This window comes from Hypanus sabinus, chromosome 7 (genome assembly GCF_030144855.1).
Source record: "Hypanus sabinus isolate sHypSab1 chromosome 7, sHypSab1.hap1, whole genome shotgun sequence".
NCBI classification, from domain to species: Eukaryota; Metazoa; Chordata; class Chondrichthyes; order Myliobatiformes; family Dasyatidae; genus Hypanus; species Hypanus sabinus.
Genome location: NC_082712.1, coordinates 46064013 through 46084260, shown reverse-complemented (window position 1 = coordinate 46084260; position 20248 = coordinate 46064013). Strand labels below are relative to the sequence as shown.

Below are 20248 nucleotides of genomic sequence, written 5' to 3'. Positions count from 1 at the left end.
TACACGTTTCAATGTACATGCGTTAAATAAATCTGAATCCAAATGTCAGCATCTACTGTAATGAAACTGTAATTGAATTATTTAGTCACTTAAACCTCAAAGTCCTAGATATGTCTATTGTAGTAATGTTCTTTAATGGATAACTTTTATCTTGGATCTTTGTTTTAGAAACAACATCTTCATCATTTGTCATGGAAACTACCAAAATCTCCAAAGTTGCGATGACTACGACCACAACCACGCCCGTTTCAAGGAGGAGTGTGAAGGCAACACTGACACCTGCACCAGAGATTCCATCGTTGTTTTACAGGACCAGTGCAAAGACGCTGATAGCATCCCACCTCCCTCCTGAGTCCACAGAGTGCTGCGAGGCCACAGACAAGCGTGATATATCTTGGCCCAGAACCCAGCCGGGGGAGACAGCTAAAAGGCCATGTCCTCTGGGAACAGTGGGTAAGAAGTCGTTCTCTTCACAGCTAGAACTGTACATCAAGTTTTGCATCGAACACCTGAGGGTTCTAGAACCAATAAACAGTGATTCAGGCAGTTTAGTACAGTCGTCCCTCCTCATCCGCGGGTTCCGCATGCGTGGATTCAACCAACCGTGGATCAGGAAAACCCAGAAGTTCTCTCTCCAGCACTTGTTGTTTGAGCATGTACAGACTTTTTTCTTGTCATTATTCCCTAAACAATACAGTATAACAACTATTTACATTATATTAGGTATTATAAGTAATCTAGAGATGATTTAAAGTGTACTGGAGGATGTGCATAGGTTACCGCGTATTCAGAATCGAAAAAAATGTTCTCTAAGTCGAACAGGTACATCTGGTATTATTTAGTGTCAGTTAGTCAAATGTTTGTCTTAGTATATAGTATATATTTTACCTTTCTATGCATATAAAACTCTTAAGAAATGGATGTATTCCAATAATTAAACCACTGCGTTGCTTAGTAATAATTGTAGCTTTCATCGGGGCAGAGCCTTCTCATGCTTCATTGTTCTCACTTTATCCTGACTGTAGCCTAACGCTTTTCCAATGACTGGTGGCATTTTACCTCTTTCCGATCGCTTTATTATTTCCAGTTTATTTTCAATCGTGATCGATTTCTGGAATAGAAACACTGCAGGCGGCCGGGTCCCGAGCTCCGCCAGGTCCTAGGGTCCTAAAGTCCACCATACTGAGACAGGTTAAATAAGTTCCGGAGCTCTGCTGGGTCCTAAAGTCCACTGACTTGAGCATCTGCGTTTTTTGGTATCCACAGGGTGTCCCGGAACCAATCCACCCCGTATAAGGAGGGCTGACTATAGTTTGAAAGATGCTGCAACCATTTCACTCTCAATACTTGATAGCATTACTTTTGTGACATGTATTTTTCTGAAAATCAAAGAGATTATAAATGCTGGAAGTCTAAACATAAATACTAAAAATACTCAGCAGGTCAGGCCACATTTGTGGGAGGAGAACCAGTTGACTTTCGTCAAACTGGGAAGAAGAGAAGTAGCTTGTTAAGTTCCATAAAGAGGGGGAGGGTGATGTCTCTCATAGGGTAAAACCAGAGTGTCAGTGGGCATAAACTGTAAACTAAGTCAATGAGAGAGTTGGAGCTGATAGAGGATGAGAACATAGACAAAACAATGTAGAAGTTGTGAAATTCAGAGCAAGGGGATATGCTCAGCAGGTCAGGCTTGAGCACGTTCTCCATTTCCCCTTAATGAAAAATGAGGAAAAAAATAAAGAAACAAAAACTAGTTCTGCCAATACAGGCAGCCCTGGGGTTAGGAACGAGTTCCGTTCCTGAGTCGGTCTTTAAGTCGGATTTGTACGTAACTCGGAAAAAGTATATCTGGTATTATTTAGTGTCAGTCAAACGTTTGTTTTACTATACACTATATATTTTACCTTTTTATGCATATAAAACGTTTAAGAAATGTATGTATTCCAATAGTTAAACCACTGCATTGCTTAGCAATAGTTGTAGCTTTCATCAGGGCAGGGCCTTTCACATGCTCCATTATTTTCACTTTATCCTTTATCCTTTAAAATTGTGCTGATCGTTGACCAACTGTAGCCTAACGCTTTTCCAATGACCGATGGTGTTTCACCTCTTTCCAAATGCTTTATTATTTCCATTTTATTTTCAATCGCAATCGCTTTCCGTCAATGGAACAGGAACACTGCGGGCAGCGGGTCCTGACCTCCGCTGGCTCCCGAGGTCCCCCGGGTACTAAAGTTCACTGCACTGAGACAGGTCAAATGGGACAAGTGGGGCTGTGCTGGGTTTGGGTATTTGATCCTCCACAATATTCTGCATGAGAATTTAAACTGGAGGTGGCAGTGTTTTTTAATGAGGTCGAGTTGAGAGCTCGACATCAACCCAGCATGGGAACGGTCTGTCACTGGATTGAACTCAGGATCCTCTGTTCTCGAGCCCGGCACAGATCTCACTGCGCCACCAGCTGACCGGAATGGGGGGCGGGGGGAGTGGGGGTTGCACGGGGTCAGGGTGAATCTTGCTAAGAAAAATTTAAACCAAATACAAAGTTACACACTCAACACAGTGTCAACAGTAACGACTTAAAACGGTGGACAGCGTCGAGATCCGACCTAAAATGGTGGATGGCGTTCTCCTTCCTTGGTTCATATGTACGAGTTGTCCGTAAGTCAGATGTTTGTAACCTGGGGAGTACTTGTATCATAAACAGATGCTGATATAGACAGAGGAATCAAATTACCTGATGTTGTAGAATTCAACATTAAGTCCAGATGCTGCTATGTGCCCAGATGGACGGTAAGGTACTGTTATCTCAAGCTTACATTGGGCCTCACTGCAACAATGCAGTGGGCCACAGACCAATGGGTGAAAATGGGAAATGGAGAACCAAAGTGACAGGCACTGAACTGGCGTGCTCAGCAAAGCAGTCACCCAGTCTGCATTTGCTTACTGTAGTGTAGATAACACCACATTTTCAACACCAACTGCAGTTCACTGGTGTGGAAGAGTCTAGTTCATTTCTTTTCTGAGTATATTTGAAGTCCCTGTCCAACCTCCTCAGTGTTACTGAGGATTAATAGATTGTACACCCCCTTCACCCCATTTTGCCTATGCTATGGTCATCATATATTTGAGTAATGCCGTCTTCTCTTTCAGTTCTGTTCTTGTAATCATGAATGTTTTAAAGAATATTTTAAGAGCCAAGTTAAAATTTAATATATTTTGCATCCAAACAGAAGTACCCAGTAATGTTTTCATTAGTGTTATTATTGCACATCTATAAATCTACACTTCACTTTTTTTTCTCAATATCTGCTGCAGGTGTAGCCACCTATGTATGTTTGTCGCCTGAAGGATACTGGGATCCCTTGGGTCCAGACCTGAGTAACTGCAGCTCCCCGTGGATAAACCTGCTGTCTCAGAAAGTAAGTCTCTGTAGTTAAGCTGTACCGCAAGTAATATTTATACAGGGTCCACATCGGGCTTAAACAACTATTTCTCAATTTATCCTGTCCTAACTGCAGCTTTGGTGGTATGGATCATAATTGAAAACATTGGAAGAGTAATGTGGTCAGAGGGAATGGGTGGTGAGATGCTCTGTCATATTCTGCCACATCCAACTAGAGGGCCTAGGAGGTGAGCAGAGAACGTCAAAAAGCACAGTCTTATTATCGGCCTGTTGTGGTCTGCCACAGTCTGTAGAACTTTGATGGGCACTCCAGCAAAAGCACTTCATTTTGTGGAGACCTGACTGTATTCAGTTCCTCTTCAGTTGTTTTTAAAAAAAATGTTAATTTGTCACAAACATTCATCAGCATTAAAAAAGGTGCTAGAATGCAGAATAGTTTTTCTCTAATAAAAACGGGCTGAAATTAAAGTGTTTGTTGTGTATTGGAATCCATATTAGTAATGTGCAGTGATGCTGTAAATTAATTTTTATGAGAAAATGGAAAGCAGATGGGACTTTTCACCATGAAATTGTTAGTTTGAATTTTTTTTTGCACACATGCTTTTGTGAAATTGTGATACAATTTGTGTCAGTTCAGTTTGTTTGCTCATGAGACCAAAATAATCAAAGATTCCCTGAAGAAGTTGGTGGGCTGCTCCCTGTGTAACTGAAGTGAAGGAATGTTAAGCTTTTGTTTGTTAAGCTTGTGTTAAGATATGATGATGAACGTTTTGTGAGGAAAGAAGTCCAACTGAATAATTGTATGTTTCATCAACTTATAATGCTTGGTACCTAAAATCGCCAAGACATATCTCTTCATGAAAGTTATAGGTTGCTTTTCAGACCATAAGACATAGGAGCAGAATTAGGTTACTGGGCCCCATCGAGTCTGCTTCACCATTCCATCATGCCTGATTTGTTATCCCCCTCAACCCCTTTTTCCTGCCTTCTGCCCGTAACCTTCTGCACCCTGACTAAGCAAGAACCTATCAACCTCCTCTTTAAATATAATCAGTGTTTTGGCCTCAATAGTAATGAATTCCAGATTCACCACTCTCTGACTAAAGAAATTCCACCTCACCTCCGTTCTAAATGGATGTCCCTCCTTTCTGAGGCTGTGCCCTCTGATTAGTCCTAGACTCACACACCATAGTAATCATCCTCCCCACATCCACTCTATCCAGGTCTTTCAGTATTCGATAGATTTCAATGAGATTCCTCTTCGTTCTTCTAAACTCTAGTGAGGATGGGCCCAAAGCCACCAACCATTCCTTATACATTAACCTTTTCATTCCTGGGATTATTCTTGCAAATGTCCTCTGGACTCTCTCCATAATGAAAAAAGTTCATTATAGCTTTGTGCCTATTTATCCCGTTTTAAAATAAGTACTCTTCAAACAAATAAAACTCATCAACCAGACTTCAGTCATAAGCTGGCTTTTGTCCTAAACAGCTGAAACTTTACCAGGATAGAATTTGACTGTACTGGGGAGAAATTGAAAGGCTGAATTTTGTGGTTGTTTCTTCCTGTGCAAAATAAAATTGATTTAAAAAGATTTATTTATTTTTGTTTTGTTTTCCATTCCTAACTAAACAACAATTGTGTTATTTTCTTTATTGGTTATCCTGATGTTGGGGTGTGTGGTGGTTTGATTGGGTAGCTTAATTGTTAAAAGGTTTATAATTGTGACATGTACCAAAATCCAGTGTAAGTTTGCATACAGTGTGCTTATGAAAAAAAAGAATAGAATGCAGAATAAAGTCAAACAGTTACAGGAAAATGCAGTGAGGTTAAACGAATAACCTCAAGGACCACAACAAGATAGTTTGAGAGATCAAGAGATCATTTTTATTGTATGAGAGCTCTGTTCAAGAATCTTTGTTACCCCACAAGTGGGGTAGAAGCTGTCCCTGTGCTTGGTGCTTTATGCCTCAAGCTTTTGTTCTTCTGCTCAGTGGAAGTGGAGAAGAAGAGAGAAAGACCAGCTTGGGAAGGGTCCTTGATCACGCTGGCTGCTTTACCAAGGCAACAGGAAGTTCAGAGGGAGTCAATACAGGCAAGGCGAGATGAACTGGCTGCATCGGTAGCTTTGCAATTTCTTGCAGTTTCGAGCAGAGCATATACCATACCAAGCTATGATGAATCTAGATTGGATTATAGAGAAAATTTATGGATATCATTGCTGAAAACCTTCTTCATTATGTATGGGTAGCTTCCCTTTGCTGGTTTAAAGTGCTACATGTGACACTGAAGGTCAAGGCTGTGTGTTTGCACCCATAGGACAACATGCTGAGGTGATTTGTACAATGATAAATGGGAAGTAAAAATAGGGTATATTTCACCAAAGAGAATCTACCTCCGGAAAAACAACCCAAAAGGCATTTATTTTAATCCTCAGGTTCGATCTGGTGAGACTGCTGACAATATTGCTCGAGAACTTGCAGAGCAGACAAAACACCTGATTCATGCTGGGGATATTTTGTTCTCAGTAAAACTCATGGAACAATTAGTTGATCTGCTAAACCGGCAACTCCGTAACCTCACTCCAGGTGGAAAAGACAATGCTGCTCGGAGCCTTAACAAGGTAGGAAATCAATCTCACCATTGTGTTTTGATTCACTTCTCAATTTCCTTTCTTTCATCAGATTCACGGTGAAATAATTACAAAAATAAGGAGCATTAGGTAAATGAAACGAGATTAAACAGTATCTAATTGCCTAACTTTTCATAACTTTGTTGTCCTTATGTTGGGTGACTAGGGAATAAAACATGTCTCCAAATAAATAAGTTGCACAAATCCTAAAGATTTACTGAAGACATAATGTACTGCATTAATTTGTATTTTTTATGAAAAGTGTTATCCTTCCCTTTTAAATTTTTTTTTAATGTTCTGGGTGATTTTTCATTGCATTCTGAATCTTAGAATGATTCCATGTTCCTTTTATTCCCCATTTAAACTCACCTAAAATCATTCTTCCTTGAATACAAATTGGCTCTGACTTCTAAAATGTAATAAATCCTCTTTGACTTACCTGCAACCTTTGACATATTGAGTAAAACATTGTTCTTCAACACCTCTCTATCCTTCAACTTCCAACTGAAGGAGGTGATGTATACCTTGTTTTATTACTACCTCTTCAGTCGTTGCTACAGAATCACCTGCTGTGGTTTCCAATTCCATTCCTCCACCATTTTGACGGGATTCACTCATCCCTCTCTTAATTTCTAGCTACACGGTGATCCCTGTCAGCATCAGCTGAAAACAGAATCTGTTCCTATGTGAACACTCACCCTCTGATGACACCTAGCTTCATCTCACCACAACCTTTCTCAACCCTGCCTCTGCTTCTAACTGATCAGGTTGCTCCTCTTAAGTTCAGGGAGCAGGAATGTCCTCCCAAGAAGACATTGGCCTCTTTCAGTTCTCGTCTTGACCTCTGAGCCTGAGCCATGGACTGTACCCTCCTTACTGGGAATGATATGAACTTGAAACCAATTGTATACAAGTATTAAGCTGTGTGGTATTTGCAGAACCTTGGACTATATGTTGGTACCATCCCAAGGATGACTATTTTGTATTTCAGATCACCTACACTGAAATCTTTGCACCTTATTGTCTCCAGTATAGTCTTCCCCCAGACCAAGCTCTGTATGTTAGGGGGTATTCTGGAGATATGAAATATAACAAATATTAAATTCAACAACAGCCAGTCTTTAGATCTGAATATGGATTGTAGGATGAATTTAAAATGCAGCTTGAAACAAGGGTTTTCCTGATGCTGCATTTCAGAGTAAGTTGCAGACCAGGAAACACCCAATTGACTGTATAGGCATGAATGCAATCAACACCCCATTGACCTAAGATTCTGCGTCGGCATGATTACGGCTCAGAGACAATGATAACTAACAACAATGTTGGTGGGAAGATCCAGATTACATGTAACTAAAAGAAGCATTATATTCTTGGCATATAAAAATGTGCTGGAATGTTGGGTTGGGAAGCCCCCCTCTCTCTCTCTCTCTCTCGTGACTCTAAAGGTTGTCGGCTTGTGTGTGTCCCGAATAAAGACATTGTATCTCCCAGCTGTGTCTCTCCGGTGGCATCCTTCAGAGTCACAACACCATAAACTGGACTTTATCTGAAGCATGGCTGCCATGCTGCAACCTGGATCAAGTTCCACTTGCACATCAATCCTGGCGTGCCACCTTAAATTTGACTCCCAGTTAAACAGTGACTTTACCCTTTCTCTTCTGCAACCTTCTTGTTTTCTGCCCTACCAATTCTTGCTTCTTTGATTGTCCTTGCATTTAATTACTGCACAATTAGCAGTCAAATGTTCAACTGCCAGATCATAAGCAATGAAATTCTCTCTCCCAGCCTTTCCCTCTGTTGACCTTTCTTTGTTCATGTCAAATGTTCCTTTACTGCCATCATTTTGAACAAATATTTCCCCCTCTGCTGATAACTGCTTAAGTGGTTCAGATTTGGATGTTTACTTGATGGTGAAGCGGCTCAGAGGGTCTTGCTTTACTGAAGGTTCTATCGGGCTGTGAGTTGTTGTCTTGCACTAATCATACTGCGATGATATTGTCAAATTCAGCTTTAATCACTGATTCAGAATAGCTGCTAAGGGTTTAATTTCCTGTGACATTTGTTGCTTAATCTATTTATATAAAATATATTTGTAGGCTTCCTAAATGAGCTAATGATTGCAGAAAAATAGCATTTTAAGGAACTTGAAGAGACTGTGCAAAGTTCCAAAGGAAATTAAGCTACTGGAAAAAATTAAAAACAGTTGCCATTACTTCATTTTTTAATAATCAGCTGATATAATCATCATAGTCTCAGTGTATTGTGTTGTCAGATGGTGAGGCTTTGCAAAGTATATAGTCTTGAATGAAGACATTAACTTGCTTTCTTCCTGAATCTGCATTGATGAGTCATTATGTGTCATTGGGATAAACAGGTAGGTTTAACTGACATAGGAGTTGCTGGACTTTACTGAAGAAAATACCTCTGTATAGCCTCCTGAATGTCTGGGAGTTAGTTCTGTGACAGAGGAGTTAAGCACTGATTCTAAACTTAATATAGAGTTCCCTATTCTAAAACAAAATTATATTTTCATCATGCTGACACCATTCTTATTGCTAAGCAAAATTCAAAAACATGGCTTAGAATCTTATTCTTGGGGAGCTGCCCAGGGTGATCCATTATATAAGCTCTGTGCAAGCCAAAAGGGGTTGCAGAATTTTGCATTATTCATTAATAATAGGGTTTGTAGAAAACTATTCTGTGCTGTGGTTGCAGGTGAATAAGGATGTATCCCAAAATCTTTTACCTGAAACATAACTAGCATGAAGAATGCCTCAGAAACTCCCACTTCCTCTGGTGGAGTAACTTTTATCTCAAAATGTCAAAGGTTCCTGATACAGGGAAAGGAAATTTAAGTTTTGATATCATGCGGATATAAAATGTTGTTTTTTTCCCCCTTGTGTTTTTAATTTCAGTGTTCTATGCTATTGACAGAAGACTGACTTTTAACCTCTTGGTAATTTGTTCAGATACTTTGACTAAGGTATAACTGGCCAGAAAGAGGGCACCAGGTATTTACTTAAAATACTGTTTATATCCAAAACACAGCAGAGGTTCCAATTGATCTTTCACTATTTAAGAACTAAAAATCATTTTAATGCTTTTATGACTATAAGATCTTAATTTTATATTTAATATAAAATATAACTAAAATATTAAATATAACTTTATATAATTTTTGGTTTATAACATTATTAATCTTAAGTATGAAAAGAAGCTCCATTACATTTCAATCAACAGAGAATCAGTGTTCACCTGTATGACTCAGACAAAGCTTTCAAACTTATATCATGAGGCAATAAAATTTTTGGTTTTTTAATTAGTAATAGTTGTTAGATTAGAGCTACAGAAAAATGTAACAGGTATAAGATTGGTGTATAATGAGGCAATTGATCAGAGAAAATGACACATTAAATTCCAAATTAAAAATTAGAGGATGCTTAAACGTGATGTTTTGCTTTAACATTCTGTTACTGCGGTCGTTTAACTAGTACCAGGAGGAGAACTTGCATACAAGTTAGGAGCTGAGGTCATCCACCATTGAATAAGGTCATGGCCGATCAAATTGTAAACTCAGGTCTGTGATCGCTTTATCACTTCGATTATCTACTGTGTATACACGTCTAATTTAAAAGCATTTACAGAGGATAGGAAAGAGAGTTTTAGAGACTCTGAATCTTCCAAGAGAAAAAGTCATTCACTTTTATCTCTGTTCAAAATGAAATGATTCCTTATTTTTAAATAGTGACTTTTTAGTCTAGGTTCTCCCACAAGAGCAAACATCTTTACTGTGCTAACCCTGTAAAGACCCATCAGGATCTTGTGTATTTTGGTCATTTCTCATACTCTGAAGTTCAAAATATGCAAGTTTTGCCCATCCAAATGTCCTCATAAGGTAACCCACCCATTCCACGTGTTTGTCTAGAAAGTCTTTCTTGAATGCCATCCAATCTATTAGCAACTTTCCTTGAGTAGAGTTAGTCATGTACCTTGTACTCCAGATTTTTTCCTGTGAGCACCCTTTCTGACATAAGCTTCCTTCTTTTGTATTCAGTTCCCCTAGAAATAAATGATATTTTTTTGTTAGCTTTCCTGATTGCATGTTGTACCGTCATACAGACTCTTTGTATCTTATGAACTGGATCACTAAGGTCTTTCTACAAGTGGATTCCTTGGTCCACAGGTATCTCATTAACAAGCATCGCAGTTTTGGATATCTTTGTAGAACAGCTGAAGAAGAAATTCTCTTCAGAATTCAGTTTATTATGGTTGAATACTGCCTGCAACAAACTGCTGGGACATGCGATGCCCGTGGTTGTTGAAGCTGTCTTTTATTTTAAGCGTCCATGTTATCACTGCCTTGTGGTACCAGTGCGGTGACCTGTTTACCAGGGGCAGAAAGAACATACTGCTTCTCCCATAATTCCTGACACAAACTACCACACTCCTGAATGTGGAGTGACATGGGACAGCATATGCTGGAGTCTGGAATAACAAGCAAGACACTGGAGAATCTCAGGAGCATTTTTGGAGGGAAATAGATCGTTGGCATTTCAGGTCATGGACTCCCTTCATCTGGACTGAAAGGGTAGAGGGGGAGATGGCCAGTACGAAGAAGTGAAGAGAAGGGTGTTAACTAGAGCTGGAAACTGATAGTACCTAGGTAAGGGACAGTGATAAACATATGGGGGAGAGAAGAGTGGTAACAGTGACAGAGGCTGGGAGCTGAAAAGTGGAGACAATAAGAGGTAGACAATTATAGAATCTTATTGGAGGGAGGTGCGAAGGCTCATGTGAGCAGTGAGCAAAGGGACTCAGTGGAAAGTGTATGTGGGTGCTTATCTCAGTAGCTTCAGCTAGGTTACTGGAATATGCTAGTATTTGTGTTGAGATGTTTTGGGAGATCAGAGTACCTGAACCACAGCTTTGACCTGCAGCTAATGCCAATTTGCCACTGCAGTGACTACGAATCAGCAAGTTTGCAAATGAGCAGCACATTGTCAGTGATATGAAGTAACACTTCTGGCTAACCAACATTTTTAAAACAAAAATCTGCAGGGAGTCTTCAAAGGAACACTGGACTTACTTTGACTGTTCATTGGAGTAAACCTTTGCAACTAGCCACATGGAGCTTATAGAGAATGGTGTCTCTTGCTTAGTGTATTAATTGGATCACAATTTTATCCTATACGGCTATGTTTGAGACTTCATAATCTCCTTGCAATGGGTGTCTTATAACAGAGTCCCTCAGTCTCCTGTCATTGCAGTTACCAAGTCCATTTTAGATGAATACAAAAAAATGGTTAGTTGAGGAGGAAAATTTAAATAGTTCTAATTTAAATGTACAAAAATCTGGAGCGAGCTGTGTACTAGCTGTAAGGCAAGGAATTAGCCCTGTTATGACGAGCCTGAATAAGAGTTTGTGAGAAACCAGTTACAGCTCCTTTTGGTATCCTCTATGTCTTTTACATATGTACTTTTCGCAGTATCCTTTCACATTTAATCTTTAAGCTGCAGGTGAAAAAATTGTACCAGCTGCTTTGATTTGACCAGTCTCTAGAGAAATCTGTTGGATTGCTAAATGAAAGATGATGTCAATACAAACTAACTTAATTTCCAGAGAAGTGAAATTCACGGCAAAACAGGAATCTGAATTTCTGTGCTAAAAAACCAGCTTGGAAATATCCTTGCAGCATTCAGCGTTTCGTCCTTGAGAAATATGACAGCTTTTGTTTATGAATTTAAAAAACGATTAACAACATTGCATACAAAATATGCCAAAAAGCAAACTCCTTGAGTAACTTGGATCATAATCATCTGCAGTAGTAATAATTGCTTCAGGGCAGTAGATTTAATATTGATTTAAAAAAATGCTTTTTGTTTTCTTCTGAATTAATGCAACATAATGTGTCCATTCCCATTTAGGGTGATGCATTCATCTATGTTTTTGTCTGTCTCTCGTTTGCTCTCTCTCTCTCTCTCTCTCTCTCTCTCTCTCTCTCTCTGCCTCATGGCAAGCCAAAGACTCCAATAACTGAAGAATCCTATTGTGCACCAGAAATAGGGGGCTGTGAATTTTGAAAGTTCTCTTTCAGTTGTGAGCACTCCGACGCTGTTTAATCTGACATTTGTTCAGGTCACATAGCAGGAAAGAGGAGGAGTATGTGAATTCATTGTGCTGCACATTCTGCAATTAATGGGCTTTTTTGTTCAAACATTCCAAACTATCTCAAAGAAAACATAAATGTAAACATTAGAGTGCCAGCAAATCTGCTAAAAATGTTTGGTTGTTTGCATTGTATGTGATATAATGATATGAAAGGTTTAAAAAGGGTATACTAGTACCTGTATTCTGTGTTTAAAATATTTGCCTTCCAGAACTGATGTGACAACTCTGAGCCATTGTGATATCTGCTGATTGCCAGATATGTAGAATGCAGATTATTAAGAATAATATATATTAAATATGTTAAAATCTTCAGATTTCACTAAGTGCACTTCAGTGTACAAATATACTGAGTATTGACTTTCCTATCTTACTAATACTATTACGTAAAGGCACTAAAAATATTTAAATAACAGGTGCAATTTGCCTGAAATCTTGAGTCTCATTTTGTAATGGGTTCAGTCACTCAGAAGGAAATAATCTATCAGTGCAGATTGAAATAACCCAGGACCGTTAGAAATATCTTCCTATAATGGACTGTGAAACCTGCAGAAAACATTACAGAAGATAGTGATGAAGTGCAGAGATGAAACTGAGGGCATATGTGGTTTTCTCAAGAGATTTAAGTATAGGCTGTGAAAGCAGTCTAAATGTACAGTACTTGTCATCGCCCTTGAATGGTAAAGTGAATACCTGGCGTGCACAATTTAAAAAAAAAGCAGGACAGAAAATACCTAGCATCTGGTTTTCACGATCAAATCTTTACTGTTGACTGTTCAGTTCTTGTTTTGAAACGGGTGTTTTTGATTCTTGTCATGTGTTCTTATGCCAATAATTTTCCAATATTCTGTGTTTCATTGTTAATGCTGGCTCTCTGGATTCAGCTTCAGAGACGAGAGCAATCTTGCAGAGCCTACGTTAAGGTAAACCTAGTCATGGCTTTATTCTATCCAGTCATTTCACTGTTCAAGAACCCATTTATACAGTGGCATTGCTTCTGAGCTCTATGTTCCTCTGAGGCTTATTGTCTGCTTAAATTATCTGCCTTAATTTTGTTGCTGTGTTAGTAGGCTCATAGAATTAGACAGAAGGTGTTTGTTTTCTTTTCTTAAGCAGTCCTTTCTCTGCATGTCACTGCCCTTGGTAATGGCTGCACTCCCACACCAGGAGCTATTACAGAAGCCAAAAAAAAATGCTCATTCACAGCAGCCCAACTGTCACCATGTGCAGTTTCTCATTGTAGTAACGTGCTGTTACTAGGCACCATTTGCAAAGCATGACTTTTTTATGTGTGAAAATTGGTGCGAAAATGAATTTTTTATGGTGCGGTACCTGTAGGGAAATTACCTTACATTCTTTATTTGCACACGAATTGGCTGTAATTTCTTTAATATTAAAAGGTTAATTGTATGTAGTCTCTTTGGATAAGCTCAGGCTGCAACACAAATACCAGTATTCATGATTTCTCCTGAGCTGTTTTTCACAGTGAGGTAGTCAAATGCAGGCATTGACGAGGACAAGGAGCCAGCTTCATAAGGGAATAATTTAGCCCTGTTTCTCTGATGATTTTACTTAGGGTCTACTCCAGGGAGACCTTCTGGAATATTGTTAGCAATTTTAGGCCCCGTATCTAAGGAACAATGTGCTGGCCCTGGAGAGGGTCCAGAGGAGGTTCGCTAAAATTATCAGCGGAATGAAGGGCTCAACATGTAGGAATGTTCAATGGTTCTTGGCAGGTACTTGATGGAGTTCGGAAGTATGGGGGGTGGGGGGTGAAGCTCATTGAAGTCTACCAAATACAGAAAGCTCTGGATGTGGAGAGAATGTGGGCTGGCATGGCTCTAACTGGGAGCTGTCCAGGTCCAGATCATGGGCTATAGATGATTTGGCTTAGACATGTGGGGTACAGGCCAGAAAGAGAGAGAGGCTGAACTGGACAGTTTACAGAGTAGCTGAACCTCCACCAAGTGAAAAGTGCTCCATCAGACCCACAAGCAATGAATGGATGTCCCTAGTCTCTGAAACTACTGGTTATGATGAAATGTAAATTAAATGAAGATAGAAATTCTCAACCGGTAATCCAAATGTATAGCCTACTTCCTCTAAACAAATTCTCTTTTGTAACAGTAATTGAATGATTTTCCCGTAGTTTATTCCTGACCCCATTTTTTTTTTTGCTTCTTAACCGCTGACATGTCCCAAATTTAAAGGTCTTTTTGTTCATCACCTTGTGTCTCTTCTTCTGAGCTAACTAGCAGTATCAATGTGACCTTTGCTTTGCTTAACCTCCATGCTACCATATTGTCACCTAACCAACTTATTTGTGGAATTTGAGGAGTTGTTACTCTGCATCACAGGTGGAACCTTTTGGGAGCAGCCGGAGATGGCATTCCAGTCAACGACTGTTTGCTTGCTTGTACCATGATACATTAAACTAAAATGCCATGTCTGGGAAAACATCAAGAACCCTTTTACCTCAAGCTGAAAGGAAAGGGTTCTTTTAAAATTGAAGTTGGCGACATTTGCAAATACTCCTCCTGGACATGTCGTCTTCTCCTTGCTTCAATTTCACAGTGTTTATGAGTGTCTCTAGTCATGTATATCTGCTACCTTTCTTCCCCCCTGTGTTTCTCACTCATGTTACTGACACTTTCTTATCATATTTAGTGAAAAGAAAGTAGGTCAGTCAAAAAGGGTTTGGGGGTTTCAGAACTAAAAGCAAAAGGTGCATTTGGAAAACTGGAGGGGGCAGTGGTGTGATCCATTTGGGAAATTGTCATTTGGGGCGATGGTGTCCAGTGGTCACTTGAGAGTAGTGTTAATGAAGCAACCATTAATGTAGCATATAATAATTTATTCTGAATTAATTAGTTTTTGTGGATTACAATTGTTAGTAAATTTCAAGCAACTGATCTTCCAACAGAGAATTTGGGTGCAAAACATTTCACTTTATTGTGACAGTTTTGAGATGAGATGGGAATGGAATAAAGCCATTTTCAGATTTTTCCTCCTAATTTGTTTTTAATCAACTTGAATAAAGTTTATAGTGAAATCAATTTTGACTAGCTTAATTGTGACCTCAAGTAATTGCCGTATCTGTGCAACAATATCTGCATTGGCCTGTAAATCTCCCCAGGCACTACCAAGGCAAGGTGGAGAATCTGAGACTAAAATTGTTTGATCATGGCACAGACACACATCCTCAAACTGAGATATTAGTTGTAGCTCAGTGGTGAGTTACCAGATTGCTGTTTCAACTTCCACTCCAGAAACTCGGGTTACAATTCAAAAAGAAATCCCTAATCTCATTGTAGATGCCTTCCTTTAGTAAACACAGTACAGAATACTCCACCTGTTTTCCCACATACTGAAGATCACGCTGCACTTTCTAGAAGGCGAAACAAGTGATATCCTGGCCAATTCTGACCAGTTCATTGACTCAACTGATAGCAAATTTTCTGGTCATCTTCAGAATGCCCTTTGTGGCACTTCAGTGTATGAACCACGAGCTGCTCTACCCAAGTTCCCGCAGTGACCACCGGATAACCTCCAAACAGTGGCTTCCAGCACATTCTATGCTTCCAGCTCCACCCTTTAGAGATGCCTTTTCATCCACATTGTCCCTGAGCCCAATAGATCCTTTCCTATACCACCTGACTCTCTCCTGAATTACATCAGTGCTTAAAATCTCAGTTATCCACTCCAGTGTTTACATTGTTTTGGTGTCTACCTTTGTCCACTTACTGTGTAAAACAACAACATTATCCAGTGTTAATTTGAATTAAAGTAAGATTACTCATTTGGAATGTTTTATTTCAGCTCATTTATCATTTGTATTACATCATGGTGAGAAAATGTTTAATAAACAGTTCCGTTCATTTTTCATCAATAAGCCACTTCATTCAAAATTTTACCAAAACATTTGGATCATTTTTTACATCTGTGTTGACATGAAACATCACAAATAAAAAGGGGCAGTTGGAAAGTGTTCAAGACACATGGGCCTGAATATATTTTCAAATCCAGAAAAGTATGATGCACATAGGGTTTGAGGGAATGGCTGTCAGTATACTCTTGAATATAATGTGCAGAGAAATATTACGTTTCCATTGTGAAATCTGACTGATAAGAAAATTGAGCTATTTCTGCTTATTAAGATGCTCAACTGTTATTTTCTATTCTGTTAGTATCACATTTTTGACTTGCGTTTGATATGCCCTTCACTAAAGGAAACTGAAATGCTATTAAAATGCTGACAATGTATCACTCCGTCCTTAGAATGTAATGGCTTTATTTAATGGAAACGTCATATTGCTCCACAACAAATATCAACAGTCCAGCCAGCCCCTCTGCACCATGATTACCAAAGCAATAGCTTCTTACCTTGAAGAAAAACAAAGCAATCTTCCTTTCTGTTAGCCTGCTGAATCTAATTCAGATTAACAGTTGTCTTTTATCGCAAACACTCAACACAAAAAAAACTATAAAAAACTATATTCAATCCGTTAGTGTTTATTGACTGTAAACATTATAAAACCTGGATTCATGCGTGCAGTCCTCTGTGCATGTGTCTTAACTCAACCTGCATAAAAAGACCATTATCTCTGATGCATTGTTCTAAAATACAATGTTGCTTTCAGGCTGTGTTACAGGCATGAGAGGCAGTCGAGAGTAGCAATGATTACCTTCTCATCTCTGTAGGGCCCCATTTGTCTTTCACTCCATACCTTCCATGGGTGTACAGTTATGTTTACCTGAATTCACATCTGCCCTGAAATGGGTTGTAAAGCCGTGTATCACTCTTTCTCTTGATCTGTAGGCCATGGTGGCAACAGTCAACAACCTCCTACAACCACAAGCTCTGGATGCTTGGAAAGACCTGATGACCAATGATCAGCTGCGAGCAGCTACCATGTTACTTGACACTGTGGAGCAGGGAGCCTTTGTCCTTGCCGACAACCTACTCAAGACAGACATAGTGCGAGAAAACACAGAAAATATATGTGAGTACCTTCAATTAGATATTTAAAACATATGTTTGGTAATAGAATTTACTTGAGGTAATTACAAAGAGAAACTTACTGGCCCATTCTGCCCACTATATTTTCAATGGTTGTAGAAGTTATTTGCACAGCCAGACCTCATCTTCCTCTGCTGGGACTATAACCCTTCAGGTGACAGCTCTTTAAACAGTCTTGTACTGCATGAAGCAACTAGGGTAGTTTTCTCTGGAATAGCAGTGGCTGAGAAGGAGACCTGATAAAAGTTTATAAAATTATGATAGACTAGACATCCAGTATCTTTTCCCCAGGGTTGAAAAGTCTAAATCTAGAGCGCACACATTTAAGATAAGACAGGGAAAGTTTCAAAGTAGGTGTGTACTGTAGAGTTGTTACACAGAGTGGTGAGAACCTGGGATGCACTGCCAGCAGTGGTGGTGGAGGCAGATCTGATAGAGGTACTTAAGAGACTTTAAAATAAACACATGAATATGCAGAGACTGGAGGAAAAGAAGCACTTGCAGGCAGAAGCGAGTCAGTTTAATTAGGTGTCATTAGCTTAATTAGTTCAGCACAACGTGGTTGGACAAAGGGCCTGTTCAAAGTTCAAAGTAAAGTTAATATCAAAATACATATATGAGACCATATACAACCCTGAGATTTGTTTCTTGCAGGCATGCTCCTTAAATTCATAATAGAATAATAACTTGATAGAATCAAGGAAAGACTGCACCAAATGGGCATTTGAGCAATGTGCAACAGAAACAAACTAAGCAAACACAAAAAATGAAAATAAACAAATAAACAATAAATACTGAGAACATGAGAGGAAGAGTCTTTGGAAGTGAGTCCATACAGTGTGGGAACATTTCAGTGATGAGGCAGAGTTGAGTGAAACGATCCCCTCTGGTTCAGGAGCCAGATGATAGAGGGGTAATAACTTTCCGGAACCTGGTGTGAGTCCTGAGGGTCCTGTATCTTCCTCTTGTTGGCAGCAGCAAGAAGAGAGCAAACCCTGGGTGGTGGGGGGGGGGTGGGGGGGTCCCTGATGATGGATGCTGCTTTCCTGCCACAATGCTCCATGTAGATATGCTCAATGATGGAGAAGCCTTTACCTGTAATGGACTGGGCCATATCCACTACTTTTTGTAGGATTTTCTGTTCAAGGACATTGGTGTTCTCATACCAGGCTGTGATGCAGCCGGTCACTACGCTGTCCACCATACATCTAAGTTTTAAAAGTTATGCTGAGTCTGAAAACTCCTAAGGAAGTACAAACTTTGTAGGAGCACTGCCATACTCTCTTCATAATTGCTCTTGTGTGCTGGGCCCAGGACAGATCCCTGAAGTAACTGAGATGAATTCCCTCCACTTCTGATATTCCAATGAGGACTGGCTGACAGACCTCAAATGTTCTAAGTTTTAATGTGATGAGGGTTTCTGCCTCCACCACACTTTCAGGTGGTGAGCTCCACATCCTCATTTCTCTCTCAGTTAAAACATTCCCTTCTCTCTCATGCTACTCCATTCCCTCTTTCGTATCCTTCTACAGCAGGACCTGAGTGCTTCCCATTTTTGTTGAATATGCCGCTCTGTTTTGCACTCCTTCATTGTCTCCCTTCAGCCTTCCCTACTCCGAAGAAAATAATTGCAATTTAGCCAATCTTTTCTCAGAGCTACAGCTTTACATTTCTGGCAATTTCTTTAACCAGCTAAAGTCAGAACAGACTTGTGGGGCAACTCAACGGCTCAAGCAGCATTGGTGTTGTTCAGTGGACGGTTTTGGTAAAATGGCAGCACGCATGATCGCAGTGGCTTCTCCGAGTTCAACCAAAGTTGTAATTGTTTGTCCTTCACCTAGTTTATTTCATTGCAAAACACTGATGGATATTAACAGCATCAAATGCAGCAGGTCTGTCCCATTAGTGAGTTGCCCGATAGCAATGGAGCTGGCCTTAATGCATACCGTCCTGTTGCCTGGACTTGTTCCATACCATTGTTGTGCGGAGGTGGTCTAACAAACAGTGCATATGATTGTCTTGGGAGTTTTATTGTGATTGTAAGACCCTGTTGGACATTTGAACTGTAGAATGCTGCTCCTGGTTCACTGGTTCATTGCTGAGACCAATGGCGGGAGAGCTGCTTTGCTCTGCCTTGACTGCTGAGTGGACCAGGCCCTCATGTCGCAGTGTCGCCTGATGCAGCTGCCCTGGATAGGGGATGCAGGAGGTGGTGTGGGAGAGAGCAGAGGCCTCTGTCAGCACTGGAATACATACTGAGTCGGGGGCAACTTGCTCCTCTTGGTGCAGCCCTCCAGTGTTTACTTGGTGAAAGACAAGCTGGGCCAGGACAACTTTCTGTGAACCATCAGCCATGCCATTCAGGGACTTGACTATATATTTTTTAAACTTTTTTTTCTGCTATCGTAACTATACTTATACACTGTGTACTGTTGGTACTGTCTTTCTCACGTTGGCCCTGGAGAAATGCTATTTCGTTCAGCTGTATTTATGTGTATGGTTGAATGACAATGAGACTTGAACATGAAGGGGCTATTTCTCTACCTCCAGAGATGTTGCTCAACCCAATGAATTCCTCTGGCAGTTAGTTTTTTTTTGCTCCAGATTCTAGCATTTGCAGTCTCCTTTTGGTAATGGAAATCTGAAATAAAATGGGAGAACACTGGTGACACTTAACAGATCAGGAAGCACCTGAGGAGAGAGAAATATAGTTAACAGGTCTGATAAAGAATCTGAGCATATATTTAATCAATAGTCAAAGAATACAATCATATAGCTATTAGAGACTTTTATGTGGATTTATCTGAATTGTTAGAGTTGCAGAAAAGTTTGACTAGTGACTCAAACTTAAAAAGTAATGAGGCTTGAACTTAACATATGAAACAGAGTAATTAGTCCCTTGAATCTGCACCAAGTAAATTTATTCAATTTTTTCCATTTCTGAATAAGAATTTTAATTATTTCTTAATCAATTTAAATAATTTTATTTTTCCCTTGAATTCCAGTAGTTTTTCTATCTTTCT

General features: G+C 39.6%; 1 protein-coding gene across 8 annotated transcripts in view; it reads left to right on the top strand.

The window, feature by feature from the left end:
- Positions 1-20248, top strand: part of adgrl3.1 (adhesion G protein-coupled receptor L3.1) — a 573597-nt gene that overhangs the window by 433219 nt on the left and 120130 nt on the right. For all 8 annotated transcript variants that reach the window (XM_059974620.1, XM_059974623.1, XM_059974622.1 and 5 more), the window contains 4 exons: positions 169-453; positions 3319-3422; positions 5845-6030; positions 17025-17208. In XM_059974620.1, coding sequence (XP_059830603.1) covers positions 169-453; positions 3319-3422; positions 5845-6030; positions 17025-17208 — 759 coding nt within the window. The remainder of the gene's footprint in view (positions 1-168; positions 454-3318; positions 3423-5844; positions 6031-17024; positions 17209-20248) is intronic.